This window comes from Canis lupus, chromosome 25 (assembly GCF_011100685.1).
Source record: "Canis lupus familiaris isolate Mischka breed German Shepherd chromosome 25, alternate assembly UU_Cfam_GSD_1.0, whole genome shotgun sequence".
In the NCBI taxonomy this organism is placed as follows: Eukaryota; Metazoa; Chordata; class Mammalia; order Carnivora; family Canidae; genus Canis; species Canis lupus.
The window spans coordinates 29,649,268-29,667,586 of NC_049246.1; the positions used below are offsets into that span (position 1 = coordinate 29,649,268).

General features: G+C 35.3%; 1 protein-coding gene across 2 annotated transcripts in view; it reads right to left on the bottom strand.

Moving 5' to 3' along the window:
* ELP3 (elongator acetyltransferase complex subunit 3) overlaps positions 1-18,319 on the bottom strand; it is a 91,967-nt gene that overhangs the window by 64,574 nt on the left and 9,074 nt on the right. For both annotated transcript variants that reach the window (XM_038573732.1, XM_038573731.1), the window contains exons 4-7: positions 7,045-7,115; positions 5,996-6,059; positions 4,521-4,589; positions 1,552-1,706 (exon numbers count right to left, since the gene is read on the bottom strand). In XM_038573732.1, coding sequence (XP_038429660.1) covers positions 1,552-1,706; positions 4,521-4,589; positions 5,996-6,059; positions 7,045-7,115 — 359 coding nt within the window. The remainder of the gene's footprint in view (positions 1-1,551; positions 1,707-4,520; positions 4,590-5,995; positions 6,060-7,044; positions 7,116-18,319) is intronic.

The following is an 18,319-nucleotide window of genomic DNA, read 5'->3' on the forward strand; positions in this document are numbered from 1 at the left end:
CTTCCCCTGTTTTATCCATCTCAGCATATGGCACTACCCATTATTCACTTCCTATAACCAAAAACTGGGTATCATTCTTGATTCCTTCCTCTTTCTCACTCCCAACCCAAAGTCCTGTCATTTGCAACAATAAAACAGAGCTCTAATCCATTCTCTCTTCTCCATCATTACTGCCACCACCCTCAACTGAGCTATAATGGATATAATAGTTTTCTATCTGGCTTCTCACTTTTACTCTTGTAATTCTCTAATCCATTAGCCAGACAATAGACAGAATGACCTTCTTATCGACATGAATGTGTCACTCTCCTGCTTAAAACCATCTACTTCCTACTGCATTTCAAATAAAATTTTGGATCCTCAAAGCATTATATTCTCTGGCCTACACTTAACTCTTTAAGCTCACGTTATGACATTCTCTCCTTTGTTCACTGGAATCTAGTCATACTGGTCTCTCTGTTTCTAGAAGACTCCAAGATCTTCCCCATTACAGTGCCTTTGTCTTATTTCTTTCTGCTCTTGGCCTGATTCCTCCGTATACTTCAGGTCTCAGCTTAAATATTACCACTTCGTTTAGAGAATAATCTTACTCTTTACCACAGCAGTCAATTTCTACCACAGCATTCCTGTTTACTTGTTGAACTAGTAGAAATCAAGCACCACAGGGCAAGAAAAACATCTGTCTTATTTCCAGTGCTTAAGGCAATGCACAGCATATACTGGACCCTCCATAAACATTCAGTAAATAAGAGGGAATAGTATATGGTAATTAGGTTTTCCTGAAACTTCTGAAAATAAAAACTACTTTAATACTTTTTAAATAACTGAACTATATATGGAACGTCAGTATTCTTGCCAAAAACTGAGATATGAGATATCAAAAGAATGCATAACTCTTTTTGTTTTATCAACTACAATAAGTGATCTCATCAATAAACAGAAATTTAGTAGTTATTATTGTTATAAATAAAAATCACTTGTTTTGTTGATTTTATGGCAGCTAGATGTTTTACATAAAGTGTACCCCTGGTACTCTTTTTGAATAGGCTGAAAACTCAACTAGTCAAATCAAAACTACTCCTGTGGTTTAGACCAGCCTAAGGTTGAAAAAAACTTCAGTGATTTTATGAATCACTCTTTCTCAGAGAACACTAATGTCAACAAATCATGCTCACCTTTTTAAAAACAATAATTTTTTTTTCAATGAAAATAATCTTTTCCCACAAAATAGGCATAACTTTGAAAACTAGGAATGTATAAGGTAATGGATGCTAACTAAGCTGACTTGGTGATCCTTTCACGATATATGTAAGTCCTTATGCTATGTACACCATAAGCTTTTACAATGCTATATGTCAATTATATCCCAACAAAAGTACAAAAAAGTATTTAATTATAACCCATCAAAATTACGCAAATAATAACAAAACTCCCCACCACCACCAAGGAACTAGGAATATAGATGTAGAGCAGAAGGAAATTTCACAGGCTGTGGCTAAGAGGATAAACTGACAATCACGTGGAGAATATGGTAACATAAGGATTTCTTACTTGACTGCCTCGTAAATATTGTTGGAGGTATGTCCTGATAAGGCATCATGTAAATTTCGAATAAAATAATCTCTGTATTCTTCTGGAAGAGCCATAAATGTTCCACCCATCACAATAAACTCCACTTTATCCACACTGTGACCAAGTTGTTTTAACTGAAATAAATATAAATTCATCAGCATTAAACAGATATAGTCAACTACCTTAAGAAGGCATGGCAAATTTCTAATATTATTTTGTAGTATTTTCATCAGTATAGTTTAAAAATGAAAAAGCAATTAAACATATTTAGCAAATTCTGTGGATTAAAAAAACAGACTTCAGAGTCTGAAAGAAAAAAAATTATAACTCATGGAGGGAAAGGGAGAATTAAAAAGAGTAAGCAAGAAGCCTGACATTGATATCTATGTGAATATTTAAAAACACATGGAATATAAACCAGAAAGTAGGAAGGGCAAATATAATAATATAAAACAATATGCAACATAATACTTATATTTATTGATCACATATTTTTATGTCAGACCTTGCAGTAAGCCTTGGAAACAAAAAAGATGACTACATGCAACATAATCAGGACTTGATGCCAATGGAAGAAAAAGAACACTACATTAGAAAGAAAAATTAAGACAGCAGCTTTAAATCAAAACCATAAGTTTCAAATCAATTGTGAAGATTTTGAGCAGAGGTGGCACTGCTTTCTGGGGGGAAAAAAAGGAAAATAAAAATCTGACTGATAAAATATGAAATAGTATATCTTTCTACTAGGGGAGAGAATGGTACATAATAAGCCAAGATTCTAAATTTTAAAAACAGGTATTTAAATTTCTTAGGTTCCTCAAAAAAATTAAAAATAGAAATTCAATATGGTCTAGTAATTCCACTACTGAGTATCTACCCAAAGAAAATAAAAACACTAGTTCGAAAAAATATATGCACTACTATGTTTATTGCATTATTTATAGTAGCCAAGATATGAAAACAACAGTCTATCAGTGGACACTGATAGACAAATGGATAAAGATGAGATAGATACACACACACAGGAATATAACACAGCCATAAAAAAGGATGGGATCTTGCCATTTACAACAACGTGGAGGGAACCAGAGGGTATTAAGTGAAATAAGTCAGACAGGAAAAAAAAATACCATATGATTTCATTTATATGTGGAATCTAAAAAACAAAAACAAACAAAAAGCAGAAAGATTCATAAATGCAGAGGGAAGTGTGTGAGGAGATGGACAAAATAGGTAAAGGGCAGTAGGAGATGTGGGCTTCCAGTTATGGAATGAGTAAGTCACAGGAATAAAGCAGCATAGAAAATATAGTCAATGATATTTTAACAGCGTTGTATGGTGATCAATGGTAGCTACACTTGTGGTGAGCACAGCATAACAAATAGACATGTTAACGCACTATGGTAGACACCTGAAACTAATGTAACATGGTGTGCCAACTACACTTCAATCTAAAAAAATTTCTTGCTATAACTCAGAGTTGAGAAAAACTAGGTCAAGTAGACTACCACAATATGAACTCAAATTAATGCACTATGTAAAGGACGTCTACACTTACTAGGGACAAAAAGGAACCTTTTAATGTTTCTGAAAATGGCAAGTAACAATTTATACATATGTTTTTCTTTATGTACATAAATCATATTCATATATACATATACATACATACAAACATATTTAAGTACATAAGTAAGCTGTGTACACACACATAGGCATACACACACATACACACACACACACACACACACATACACACTAAAAGAAAGCTCTGTATCTGTAACAGTTTACAAGGGATAAAATTATCCTGGTACTTTTTTCAAAATATCTTGCAGGACCCTAAACCACACTTGATCAGAGCTCCAAAGGTGAAATGCTGGCATATGTTTTGGAAAAGATACTCAGGTGGTTCTAGTGTATTTATAGTTAAGAAAAGAATCACTGCTTTATGGTAGTTTCTAAATCTTTTAAAACCCATTCCTTTTTTAGTAAACATAAAAATTTCATACTCTACTGAAACATTTTAAATGAATTAAATACCATGGCTAAATAAGAAACTGAAGCATTGTTCAGTTTAGAACATGCCTTTTGAAACTATGTAGGTTCCACCCAGGTGGAGTCTTCTCCTATAGCTGACAAGCCTGATGCACATATGTTTGGGTGACAGTGAAGTGAAAAATCTGAACTGGCTGGTATTCACTAATACTAGTCAAACAAAGAAATGACTTAATTACTAATGGTATATAGTAATTTCCATTGGAGATTCTGTAGATGCCCTATTAGATGTTACTGTTAAAATTAGTGTTCACACTTTTTTAAACTGGGTGAGTTCAAAATAGAAATGTAAAAAAGAAAACCTGTATTAATGTTCAGATTTCCCAAACAGAGGAAGGCCATTTACACAGGACTTGTTTTTAATCAGTTATATTGAAGTATAATTTACATACAATAAAATCAATTAATTTTTAGGTATAAAACTGAATGAGTTTGGATAAGTGTTTGGAGTTGTATAACTATCACCAAAGTCATAATGTAGAACAATTTCATGACTCCCAAGAGTTCCTCCTACCTTTTGCAGTCAATTCCCTATTCCCATTCTGGAAATCAGGCATAATACTTAAGTGGCCTATGGAAGCAAAACTTCAATCCATTCAACTATTAAGAACTTCCACACATACACATCTGTAAATTTCATACGGTAAATGAGTTTGTACAAGTTGAAAGAAATTTAGAGATTATAAAACCCTTAAAGAAAATAATACAGTCTTTAATGGAAGTAGTGTTTTTTACTTTGCTGGGTATTAAAACAGTCTCCCTCCCTCAGGTGGATATTAAAAACTTACTGAGGGAAAGACATTCTTTTAGCTATTTAAGGTTCAACTCAAATCAAACAATAATACCTTCCAACTGTGTACAAAAATCTAATTTAAAAATGCTTTTTGAAAACTTACCTGTTCTATTCGGTGTCTTGTCTGTAGATAAGGGTCATATCTAGCACGGATAGCTCTCATGGAGGTCGGCTATGAAAAAAAGAGAAAAATCTCCTGCTGGGCCCACGTTGAATAAAAAATAAAAAGTAGTTTCAAAAGGACTGTATTAAAAATAAAATTCTCTTGTGCTCCTTCCTTCTTCAGTCTTGTTAGGGATCAAAATAATGTTCTGAATAGCATCTGGCTAGTCTCCACCCCCACTGTCTTAAGTATCTGAACAGCAGGGCATCTCCTTGAATCATATTTATCTTTGTGTAAACACTTAGGAAATCTACAGGGTCACTTTCTGCTGGAGCAGAAAGGGATGGTTAAGGGACAGAAGTGAGAGGGAGCCTTTTCACTGAATAATTCCTTTTTGTATTTTTAAAAACCTGAACTATGGAAAACAAGTAAAAAGTGAAATACCATGTATAAGAAGAAAAAATCCAGTGGTTTGCTAGGTGCTGACCTCTTTGGAGGAGGCTGACTGCTTCAAAAGCCTGCTTGCTGTTCTCCTGCTTGCACCTCATCCCCTCTCTAATCCATTACCCACACAGCATCAAATGATCTTTTAAAACCCAACCTTGGAACAGATCATTCCCCTGCCTTCAACCTTAATAGCTTCTCATGACACCTATAATAAAATCCAAACTCTTTGCCCAGTTTACAAACTCCTATATCATTTGTCTCTCCAATCTCTTTCTTCCTCTTACCCACTATGTCCTGGTACACTCCACTGTTGTTTCTGCCATTGCTCCTTGTTCTAACTACTCTCTCTGCTGGAATGCTCTCTCCTGATATTCCTGCAATGGCTCCTTCATATCATTCAGGACTCAGTTTAAGTATCACTTCCTCAGAAGTGACTAACCTAACCATCATGGCTAAAGTATCTATTCAGCTTCTACAGATATAACTCAATTTTACTTCTCTGTTTAGCATTTACTAGCACCAGATATTTTCTTCTTTATGGTCTATCTCCAATTATTGGAATGTAAATTCCATATGATCAGGCACTTTGTCCATTTTTCAGTGCTGAAGAGAGTATAATGTGGTGGTGAGGAACAAAGAATTCAAAAGCTGGCTCTGTCATTTATTAGCAGTGTGTTTCTGGGCCAGATGTTTAGGACTTCTAAGCCTGTTTCCTTATTCACAAAACCAGGATACTTACAGTGTCTACCTTCAAGATGCTACTGTAAGGTTTAAAGTTATAAAGCAACTTAGAACAGTTTGAAATATATAACAAGTACTTATATAAGAATTTTTCCAGTGACTAGAGCAATATATGTAGACACTCAGCAAATATTTGATGAATGAACAACTTCTGTAATCAAGAAAAAAATAAAAAATAAAAAAAATTTAACAAAGCCAGTACTTGTACTTGTGCTCATACTTGTACAAGCACACTATAGGTAAAGAATGATGTTACACTTCCTCACAACAACCTCACATTACTTTACCTCATATCCAGTATAAGACTGGGTTGAATATTCAAAATCTGAATCAGGTCCACCGGGGCAGTATCTGTCAATACAACCAAAGAATGAAGATGTCAGATACAAAACTTAGTTCAATACTCTAGTTCAAGTATCTGCAGTTTCCATAAAATCCTGAGAGCAAACAAGCTTCATTTTCAAATCCTAATAGTCTACCTTTGTAGTATCTATATTTTCCACAATAAACATATAAGGAACATTATTGTAGTCATTTTCAGAATGTTGCAGTCACTGTTATTTTAGAGGTTTAAGCTTTTAGAAGTAATTAACAGGACCTAGGTTTTCCTAGGCTTGGAATGATACAATGCTCTCTTGGTAACCAAACTTAAGAAAATCTTTCTCTCATTTAATCCTCCTACTTAGAATTATGCATATTATTCTGCCTATTTTTCCAATTATCTAAATTTAAGAAGTTTAAATGTTATTTATATGGGTAACTTTTTAATCTGATACTTTTCTAATCCAAACTCATTTTAAATTTCTGACATTTAGAATTCAGGCCCCTCATATTTACATGTTTTATTTATCAAGTTAATAGACTGTCACTCTTATGAGTTCTATAACGTATGTATTTTTTTATTGTTTATTGCAACATATTAAAATCTTTATGTTTCATTTTTAAAGCAGTGAAACATCCTATCAATGGCTGTTTAGGGATCCCTGGGTGGCGCAGCGGTTTGGCGCCTGCCTTTGGCTCAGGGCGCGATCCTGGAGACCCGGGATCGAATCCCACGTCGGGCTCCCGGTGCATGGAGCCTGCTTCTCCCTCTGCCTGTGTCTCTGCCTCTCTCTCTCTCTCTGTGACTATCATAAATAAATAAAAATTAAAAAAAAAAAAAATAAAACACCTTTAAAAAAAAAAATGGCTGTTTATTTCAAAGAACTAACTTATGAGTCGACTGAATCGAAGTTTTAAATATTACCAGCATCACTGATTAAGACTCTAGGGTCTTAATTCAATTCACGAATTCAACTAAAGTACACACACAACTTATGAAAATCATCACACTTACACACATATATTTCCTGTAAAACTGATATGTGGGCATCTGTGGGGTTTGCACATCACAGCCACGACAGCAATCTACAAAAGAAAGATTAATAAAAAAGCTATTATGGAATAACAAATATACAATTCTGGAGAGTGGTTTTGTCTCAGGAGGGCAAGGAATGCAATCAGGAAATGGTACATAAGGGGGGAAGAAAAGAATTGGCACTTAAGTGTCTTCAAAGTACTGGTAAGGCTGTATTTCTTAAACTGAGTAGTGGGTATAAGGGTCATCTTTTCAATGTTTTTAATTTCTAAAATATACAAATGCCCTTATATACTAGCTTGTATTATATTTTACTACAAATTAAGTGCAAAATATGGAATTACTAATTTTCAAAGTCATAGTGATTCTATTCCCTCTCTTTGATTTACTTTACTAAAATAGCCTACAAGAAAAAATTACTTTATGAAAGTCTATAAAATTATATCTAAACCTAACCTTTGTAACTCAATCTCCTCACGGATATACTGGATCTCAGTATTTATAGCAGACAGTATTTAAACTAGGAGCTACACTTTATAGAGTGTGTGCAAACTATTCTCAAAGGGGTCTGTCACAGCCTTCCTGGGATAAGGACAGTATGTGTTTCAGAAAGGGGGTGATGACAGAGACAGAAGTATGGTTACATTTGGAGGGAGTCAGCCAAATCAGGATATAGACTAAAGCGAATGCAAGCCAAGTTTCTTATTATCAGAGAGGGAAGTTATAAATATGGAAAGGAAAAGAACTTGGATGGAATAGAAGGTAGTGCTGTGAACTCATAGTTTTCAATAAATACGCTGATATACAAATAAATATAAGTGCAAATGTGTTATGTATATGTGTAAGTACATATGTCTGTATATATACAGATATAGTTCTTAGCTTGGCCCACTGACACAATCTGGGAGCAGCAATACCCTAATAGCAATGCATATTAGCACTCATCTTGGTTTCTAAATATCTTTCTTCACTGAAAGGAAGCAGGCTTATTTCAGACCTGGGGCAAATAAAGGACAAGATGAACATGGAACATTTTATTATAACAGAAAGCTATAAACTGCTCAAAAAATGATGGGGACATTTTAGAAAGATATAGAAACCAGCCTGAAAAGGTTCTTACTGGCCAAATAAGGGATCATTTGAGCATCAAAATAAATAATGATAGTAACAGATTATAACCCCCCAAATAGGAAACCACTAACCCATTCATACAAATAAATGAACGAGCAAACAGAAAATCTGATAAGGCACAGAATACTTACAGAGTCTCAAAGTATGTCACCACATAAACTTAATTACAAAGTGAAAAAGATTAACTTTACATAAGAGAAGCCTGGTAGATACTACCTTGATCAAAATGAACAATATCAGAAAGAAGAACAAGGATAAAGGTGTCATGCATGGTCTCTTGATTTCAAACTATACTACACAAAATGGTATTAGCATAAAAATAGACAAATAGAGAACAGAACAGAAAAAGAAAGCCCAGAAATAAATCCCTCATATATGATCAGTTAATTTACAACAAAGAAGCTAAGAATATATAATGGGGAAAGGACAGTCTTTTCAATAAACTGAGTTGGGAAAACTGGACATCCACAAACAAAAGAACTAAAGCAGACCATTATCTTACATAATACACAAATTAACTCAAAATAGAATAAAGATTTGAATGTAAGACCCGAAACCATAAAACTTCTAGAAAAAACACAAGCAGAAGCTCCCTTTCATTGGTCATCTGGGTGTTGAACTTTTGGACCTGACTCCAAAAACAAAGGTGACAAAAGCAAAAATAAATGGGACTACATCAAAATTAAGAGCTTCTGCACAGCAAAGGCAACCATCAACAAAAGGAAAAGGCAACCCATTGAGTGGGAGAAAATATCTGCAATTCATATATCCAATAAAGAGTTAATTCCAAAATATATTTAAAAACTCAGCTCAATAGCAAAAACCAATATGATTAAATAATGAGCAGGGGACTTGAACATTTTCCTAAAGACATATAGATGGTCAGCAGGCACATGAAAAGATGTCCAACATCACTGATTATCAGGGAAATGAACATTAAAATCATAAAATATTACTTGTTAGAATAGCTACTATGAAAAAAATAAGAAATAACAAGTGCTGGTGAGGATGTAGAGAAAAGGGAACCATCATGCACTATTGGTGGGACTGTAAACCGGTGCAGTTACTGAGATCAGTATGAAGGTTAGAATTAAAAATAGGTCTACAATATGATCTAGTTATTCCACTTCTTGGTATTTATTCTAAAAAAAATTAAATCACTATTTTGAAAAGATATGCACCCCTATGTTTACTGCAACATTGTTTACAATAGCCAAGACATAGAAACAACTTGTGTCCATCAATGGATGAATGGATAAAGAAAGTATGCTACATACACACACACACACACACACACACACACACTGGAATATAGCTCAGCCATGAAACAGAATGAAATCTTGCCATTTGTGGTAACACAGATGGACCCCGAGGGTATTAAATGGTAGATGAAGTAAGTCAGAGAAAGACAAATACCATATGACTTCACTTATATGTAGAATGTAAAAAACAGAACAAAACCTATATATGCAGAGAACAGACTGGGGGTTATCAAGGAGGGAGGTCACTAAGGGATGGACCAAACTGGTGAAGAGGGTCAATTGTATGGTGATGGATGGTAATGAAAATTACTGTGATCACTTTTAGTGTATACAAATATCAAATTATTATCTTATACACTTGAAACTAATATAATGTTATATACCAATTTTACCTCAATGAGAAAAAAAGAACATTATCAGTGACAGGACAAATTCAAACTATATACCTATACCACCTGATAGGATACAATAAGAACGCATGATTAGCTTCTGTGATGTCCCTGCTAAATATGCATAACATGAATCTAATTATGAGGAAACATCTGATTAAACTAAACTGAGGAACATGCTATAAAATAACCTGCCTGAAACCTTCAAAAGTGTTACTGTAATGAAGTCAAGAAAACATAAGAAGTGTCCAGACTAAAGACACATGACAACCAAATCCAACATGTGATTCTGAACTGGATTCTGTAGATTATTGAAACAGTGGGTGAAACTTGAATGAGGTCTGAGGATTAGAGGACAGTACTTATCAGTGTTAAATTCCTGATTTTTTTTTTAAAGATTTTATTTATTTATTCATGAAAGACAAAGAGAGACAGAGGCAGAGACATAGGCAGAGGGAAAAGCAGGCTCCCTTCAGGAAGCCCCTGATGCAGGACTCCATCCTGGAACTCCAGGAACATGCCCTGAACCCAAGGCAGACACTCAACCACTGAGCCACCCAGATATCCCAGATTCCTGATTTTGACACTGTATTGTGGTGATATAAAGAAATGTCCTTATTTTTAGGAAATGCACACTAAAGTATTCAAATACAACTTACTTTGCAACATACTCTCAAGTGGTTCAGGGGGAAAATGTTCTTTATATTAGACCTTCAATTTTTCTCTAAGTTCGATTGTTTTTCACAATAAAAATTATTAAGGGGATCCCTGGGTGGCTCAGCGGTTTGGCGCCTGCCTTTGGCCCAGGGAGTGATCCTGGAGTCCCGGGATCGAGTCCCGCGTCGGGCTCCCGGCATGGAGCCTGCTTCTCCCTCCTCCTTTGTCTCTGCCTCCCTCTCTCTCTCTCTCTGTCTATCATAAATAAATAAATAAATAAATAAATAAATAAATAAATAAATCTTTAAAAAAATTATTAAAATTTAAGTCATTAGTAATCTAGAAAAAGTACAAAATTTTTAAAAAATTGCAAATCTGAAAAATTTAGATTTTCAAACAAATGTTTACATTTAAAATAAGCCACAACTGTATATACCACTGATAAGGTCAGTCTAACTCAACAGTCTTTATTGAGGGCCCAGTATATAGTCCAGGTTCTAAGCCTCACAGAGCAAATGGGCCTTGAGACTACAAAAATATTAATGCACTGCTTCTGTCCCCTGAAATCGTACCTACCTAGGGGAGCAAGACACATAGAAACAGGCTATTTCAAAACCACATGGTTAGAAGCATGTGGAAAATACTAGGAATGCTGAAGAAGGTAATTAGCCTTGACCAGGGAAGTCAGGGAAGCCTACCTGAGTTGCTAAGAGCTGTGCTGAATAAGAGTTAATTGATGAGGCATCTGGGGAGCTCAGTTGGTTAAGTGCCCAACTCTGTGTCAGCTCAAGTGATGATCTCAGAGTTGTAAGACTGGGTCCCGCATTTGGCTCTGTGCTAGCATGGAATCTGCTTGTCCCTCTCCCTCTGCTCCTTTCCCTGCTTGTGCACGCGTGCTCTCTCTCTTTCAAATAAGTAAGTAAGTAAGTAAGTAAATAAATAAATAGTTAATTGAGCTAAGAAGATAGGGTAAGGTGGACCAGGGAAGAAAAGTGCAGCAGTTTTCAAAGTTTTAAGCAGTAGACCTCTCTTTCAAGTAACATTTTACTTAGAACTTCAATTTATAAGAGATAAAAAGCTAGAGCCCTGGGTGAAATAGAGACGTACCTGCTTCTATGCCTTCCCTATTTATTATTCCCCACAGTAGCTCCAAAAGACTTCTAAAGAATTCTAGTTTTGTAAAATACAGTTTAAAAATCACCAATAAAGTAGAAAATGCAATGACTTTGAAGTCAGTCATGACTTGGGAGATGTAGGTTTGACTCTTTTCTCTGTCCCTAAATGGGTATTTTCTTATTTGTAATATGTAGACAATACTACTTACCCCTCAAAACTGTTTTGAGGATTAAATTAGAAACACAGGCCAGTATGTAACAGGTGAACAACATATGGTAGTTGTTGTTATATTTAATACTGATACTACTAAGAATAATCACTATGTTCTAAGCAAAACAAAAAGTCAAATGCAAACTCAAAATGGATCACAGACCTAAATGTAAAGTCAAAAAACTATAAAACTTCTATAACATAGAAAATCTAGGTGACCTTGGGTTTTGCAATGAGTTTTTAGACCAACAGTCCTTAATCCCATCATCTATTTAGCCCATCCCCCTAAATCCTTCCCCTCTGGTAACCATCAGTTAATACTGTATACTTAAGGTCAGTTTCTTCATTTTTCTCTTTTTTTTTCCCTTTGCTCATTTATTTTTTCTTAAATACCACATAGGAGTGAAATCATATGGCATTTGTCTTTTTCTAACTGCCTCATTTTGCTTAGCATGATACTATCTCCATCCATGTCAGATGGCAAGATTTCATTCTTTTTAATGGCTGAATGATATTACATGGTGTGTGTGTGTGTTGTGTGTGTTTGTGTGTATGCCACATCTCCTTCATCCATTCATGGATGAATGGACATGGGCTGCTTCCATAATTTGGCTATTGTAAATAATGCTAAAAAAACAAAACAAAACAGGGTGCACGTACTCCTCTGAATTAGTGTTTTTGTATTCTTTTGGGTAAATAACCAGTAGTGTGATTAATGGTTTGTAGGGCAGTTCTATTTAAAAAAAATTTTTTTAAAGATTTATTTATTTATTTATTCATGAGAAACACACACACACACACACACACACACACACACACACACACAGAGAGAGAGAGGCAGAGACACAGGCAGAGGGAGAAGTAGGCTCCATGCAGGGAGCCCGACGTGGGACTCAATCCCGGGTCTCCAGGATCACACCCTGGGCCGCAGGCGGCGCTAAACTGCTGCGCCACCGGGGCTGCCCTATTTTAAAATTTTTGAGGAACATCCATACTATTTCCACAGTGGCTGCACCAGTTTGCATTCCCACCAGCAGTACAAGAGCGTTCCTTTCTCTCCACATCCTTGTCAACACCTGCTGTATCTTCTGTTGTTGCTTTTAGCCATTCTGACAAATGTGAGGAGATAACTCATTGTGGTTTTGATTTGCATTTCTCTGATGGCAAATCATGATGAGCATCTTTTCATGTCTTTTGGCCATCTGGATGTCTTCTTTGGAGTAATGTCTCTTCACGTCTTCTGCTCACTTTTAAATTGGATTATTTGTTTTTTGGATGTTGAGTTATATCAGTTCTCTATATATTTTGGGTACTAATATCATTTGCAAATATCTTTTCCCGTTCAGTAGGTTGCCTTTTGGTTTTCTTGTTTCCTCTGATGTGCAGAAGCTTTCTATTTTGATGCAGCCACAACAGTTTATTTTTGCTTTTATTTCCCTTGCCTCAGGAGACATATCTAGGAAAAAGCTGCTATGGCCAATGTCAAAGAATTTACAGCCTCTGTTCTCTTCTGTGATTTTTATGGTTTCAGGTCTCATATCTAAGTCTTTAATCCATTTCGAACTCATTTTTGTATATAGCATAGGAAAGCGGTCCAGTTTCTTTCTTTTCCATGTTGCTGTCCAGTTTTTCCCAACTACCATTTGTTGAACAGACTTTTTCCCAGTGTATATTCTTTCCTACTTTTTCAAACATTAATTGACCATACAGTTCTAAGTTTATGTTTGGGCTTTTCATGCTATTCCACTGATCTATGGGTCTATTTTTGTGTCAGTATCATGCTGTTTTGATTACTACAGCTTTATAATATTACTTGGAAGTCAAGAATGGTGATCCCTCCAATTTTGCTTTTCTTTTTCAAGACTGCTCTGGCTATCTGGAGTCTTTTAGTGATTCCATATGAATTTTAGGATTGCTTATTCTAGTGGTATTTTGATAGGGATTGCATTAAATGTGTAGATTGTTTTGGGTAGCATAGAGATTTTAACAATATTTGTTCTTTTAATCCATGAGCATGGGATGTTTCTACATTTCTTTGTGTCCTCTTCAATTTCTTTCATCAGTGTTTTATAGTTTTCAGAGTACAGGTCTTTCACCTTTTGGTTAGATTTGTTCCTAGGGATATTGTTTTTTGGTGTCATTGTAAATGGGATTGTTTAATATCATTTTCTTAAGATTTTTATTTATTTTAGAGAGAAAAAGAGAGAGTGAATGGGGGAAGGGTGGATCAGAGGGAAAAAGAGAATTTCAAGCAGACTCAATGCTGAGTGTGGAACTCCAGGCAGGGCTCAATCTCATGACCCTGAAATCATGACCTGAGCTGAAATCAAGAGTCAGACACTTAACTGAGAGCCACCCAAGTGCCCCTTAATTGCACTTTCTGATGCTTCATTATTGGTATATAAAAATGCAACAGATATCTCTACACTGATTTTTATATCATACAATTTTACTGAAATCATTTATCAGTTCTAGCAGGTTTTGGGTGGAGTCTTTTGGGTTTTTTTACATATAGTTATCATGTCATCTGCAAATAGTGAAAGTTTTACTTCTTTCTTACTGATTTGAACAATTTTTATTTTTTGTTGTATGATCACTGCTGCTAGGCCTTCCTGTACTATGCTGAATAAAAACGGTGAGATCAGACATCTTATCTTTTTCCCGATCTTAGAGGAAAAGCTCTGTTTTCCCCCATTAACAATGATGTTAGGGTAGACCAGGTGGCTCAGCAGTTTAGCGCTGCCTTCAGCCTAGAGCATGATTCTGGAGACTGGGGATCGAGTCCCACGTCAGGTTCCCTGCATGGAGCCTGCTTCTCCCTCTGCCTGTGTTTCTGCCTCTCTCTGTGTCTTTCAATAAATAAATAAAATCTTTTTAAAAAATGATGTTAAGCTGTAGGTTTTTCATATATGGCCTTTATTATGCAGGAGGTATATTCCCTCTAAACCTACTTTGTTAAGGGTTTTTATCATGAATGGATGTTGTACTTTGTCAGATGCTTTTTCCGGGTCTACTGAAATAATCATATGGTTCTTTTCCTTTCCCTTACTGATGTGATGTATCACACTGATTGATTTGTGAATACTGAATCACCATTTCAACCCAGGAATAAATCTCACTTAATTGTGGGAAATGATTTTTTTAAATGTATTACTGGATTCGGTTTGCTAGTATTTTGTTGAGGATTTTTATCATCTATATTGATCAGGAATACTGACCTGACTCTTTTTAATGGTGTCTTTATCTGCTTTTGGTAATGCTGGCCTCATAAAATGAATCTGGAAGTTTTCCTTCCTATTTTTTGGAATAGTTGGAGGAATAGGTATTAACTCTTAATTCTTTAAATGTTTGGTAAATTTTGCCTGTGAAGTCAACTGGTCCTGGACTTTTGTTTGTTGGGAGTTTTTTGATTACTAATTCAATGTCTTTGCTGGTAATCAGTCTCCTCAAATTTTCCATTTCTACCTGTTTCAGTTTTGGTAGTTTATATGTTTCTAGGGATTTATTTCTTATAAGCTGTCTAATTTGATGGCATATAGTTTATCATAATATTCTCTTATTACTGTATTTCTATGGTGTTGATATTTCTCCTCTCTCACTTATGATTTTGAGTCCTTTCTCCTGTTTTTCTTGAAAAGTCTGGTTAGAGGTTTATCAATTTTATCGATTTTTTTTTCAAAGCACCAGCTCCTGATTTCATTGATCTATTATTTTCTTAGTTTTTATATAATTTATTTCTGCTCTAATCTTTATTTCCTTCCTTCTGCTACTTTTAGGTTCCATTTGTTCTTTTTCTAGCTCCTTTTGCTGTAAGAGTAGCTTGTAAATTTGAGATTTTTCTTGCTTCCTGAGTAGGTCTGTATTGTTATAAACTTCCTCTCCTTAGAATCACTTTTGGTGCATCCCAAAGGTTTGGATTGTTGTGTTTTCATTTTTATTTGTGTTCATGTACTTTTTAATTTTTGTTCTTTTATTTCCCAATTGATCCATTCATTGTTTAGTAGCATGTTATTTAGCCTCTATATATTTGTAATCTTTCCAGATTTTTTTCTTGTGGTTGACTTCTCGTTTCATTGTGTTGTGGTCAGAAAAAGATGCATGGTAGGACTTTGATCTTCTTGAATTTGTTGAGGCTTATTTTCTGACCTAGCATATGATCTCTTCTAGAGAATGCTCCACGTACACTTGAAAAGAATGTGTATTCTGCTATTTTAAGATGGAATGTTCTGAATATATCTGTTAAATCCATCTGGTCCAATGTGTTTGTGCTTCCTTGTTTCTGGCTGGTTGATCTGTCCATCAATGTAAGTGGCCTGTTAAAGCTCCCTACTATTACAGTATTACTATGTATTAGTCCTTTGTTTGTTATTAACTGTTTAATATATTTTGGTGCTCCCATATTGGGTACATAAATATTTACAATTGTTTATCTTCTTGTATTGTCCCTTTTATTATTATATAGTGTCCTTCTGTGTCTTTTGTTACAGTCTTTGTCTATTTTGTCCAATATACCTTGGATTTCTTTTGACATCCACTTGCATAATAAATGTTTCTCCAACCTCTCACTTTCAGTCTGCAGATGTCATTAGATCTAAAATTAGTTTCCTGTGAGCAGCATATAGGTGAGTCTTGTTTTTTAATTTTTCTGACTTCATATATCTTTTGGAGCATTTAATCCATTTATATATTCAAAGTCATTACTGATACTTATTTGCCATTTTATTCCTTGTTTTGTGGTTGTTCCTGACATTTTTTTCTGATCCTTTCTTCTTGTTCTTTCTTTCATGGTTTGTTAATTTTCTTTAGTTATTTGGATTCCTTTCCCTTTAATCTTTGCATATCTATTAGTTTTTGACTTGTGGTTACCATTAGGTTTATATATAAATCTTCTGCCTATAGCAGTCTATGTTAAGTTGACGGTTGTTTAAGTTTGAACTCATTCTTTACTCCTTTCCTCCCCACATTTTATGTATATGGTGTCATTTTTTTAACCCCCTTTTATTTTGTGGGTTATTTAACTGATTTTTTCCAATAATATTCATTTTTACTGGTTTTGTGTTTCCTACCTTCATACCATCACTTTTGGTCTTTCTTTCCACTCCAAGAGTCTTCTTTAATATTTCTCATGGGACTGGTTTTAATGGTCATGAACTCCTTTAGTTTTTGTTTGGGAAACTCTATCTTCCTTTCTATTCTGAATGATAGCCTCGCTGGGTAAGATATTCTTGGCTACTTTTCCCATTTCTCATTTGAATATATCATGCCACTCCCTTCCGGCTTATAAGGTTTCTGCCGAAAAATCTCCTGATAGCCTTATGGTGTTTCCTGAATATAACTATCTTGCTGCTTTTAAGATATGTATTTTTTAAAATCACTACTTTTTGCCATTTTAATTATAATGTGTCTTGGTATGGATCTGCTTCTGCTTTTGTTACTTGTATTGGGCATTCACTGTAACTCCTGGGTATGGATATCGGTTTCTCTCCCCAAATTGGGTAAATTTTCAGCTTCTATTTCCTTAAACAAATTCTCTGCCTCCTTTGCTCTCTCTACCTCTTCTGTGACACCTTTAATGAATGCAAGATTGATGGGGTCACTGAGTTCCCTAAATGTATTTCAGTTTGCATAATTCTTTTTTCTCTTTTTATTCAGATTGATTCTTTTCCATTACTTTGTTTTGTAGGTCAGTAATCCACTCCTCTGTTTTATCCATCCTACTGTTCATTCCATCCTACTGTTCATTCCATCCAGTGTGTTTCTCATTTCATTTATTGAACCCTTTATCTCTGCTATGTTATTCCTTATTTCTATGTTAAGTGCCTTATTCAAGTCTTCTACTCTTTTCTCAAGTTCTGTGAGCATCCTTATGATTATTGCTTTAAGTACTCCATCAAGTGTGTTACTTATACCTGCTTTGCTTAGATCTCTGGCCATGGCCTTGTCCTTTTCTTTTCTTTTTTTTTGATAATAAATTTCTCTGTCTTCTCATTTTGTCTAAGTCTCTGTGTCTCTGTGCCTGTTTCTCTATGTGAGGAAAGTCAGCTATGTCTTCTGTTCTTGAGGGTTAATGGCCTTATGAAGAAGAAGTCCTGTACTGCCCTCCCATACATCGCTCCCTGCTCCCCAGGGCCTGGTGCTTTGGGGAGTCTCTTGGTGTGTGCTGTGTCAGTTCTGCTGTTGCGTTCTAGCCACTCTATCTTTCATGCTAGTTATCTGTAAAGGCTCTCTGTGGGCTCCCTGGTATGACAGTGTTAGTCTGTCTCTCACCCTTCTCTGTGACTGGGGCTCTCTCCCCACCACAGTGGCCATGATCTCTTTCTCTCTCAAAACCCATCTCTGCACTTCCTATGTGGCCCACTCTCTACCTTTAGTTGTATAGTTTGTTCTGTAATTCTTCCGGTCAATTACTGGGGTATTTAGGATGATGTGATAGTTATCTAGTTGTATTCATGGGATGAGGTGAGCCTAGGGTTCTCTTTCTCTGCCATC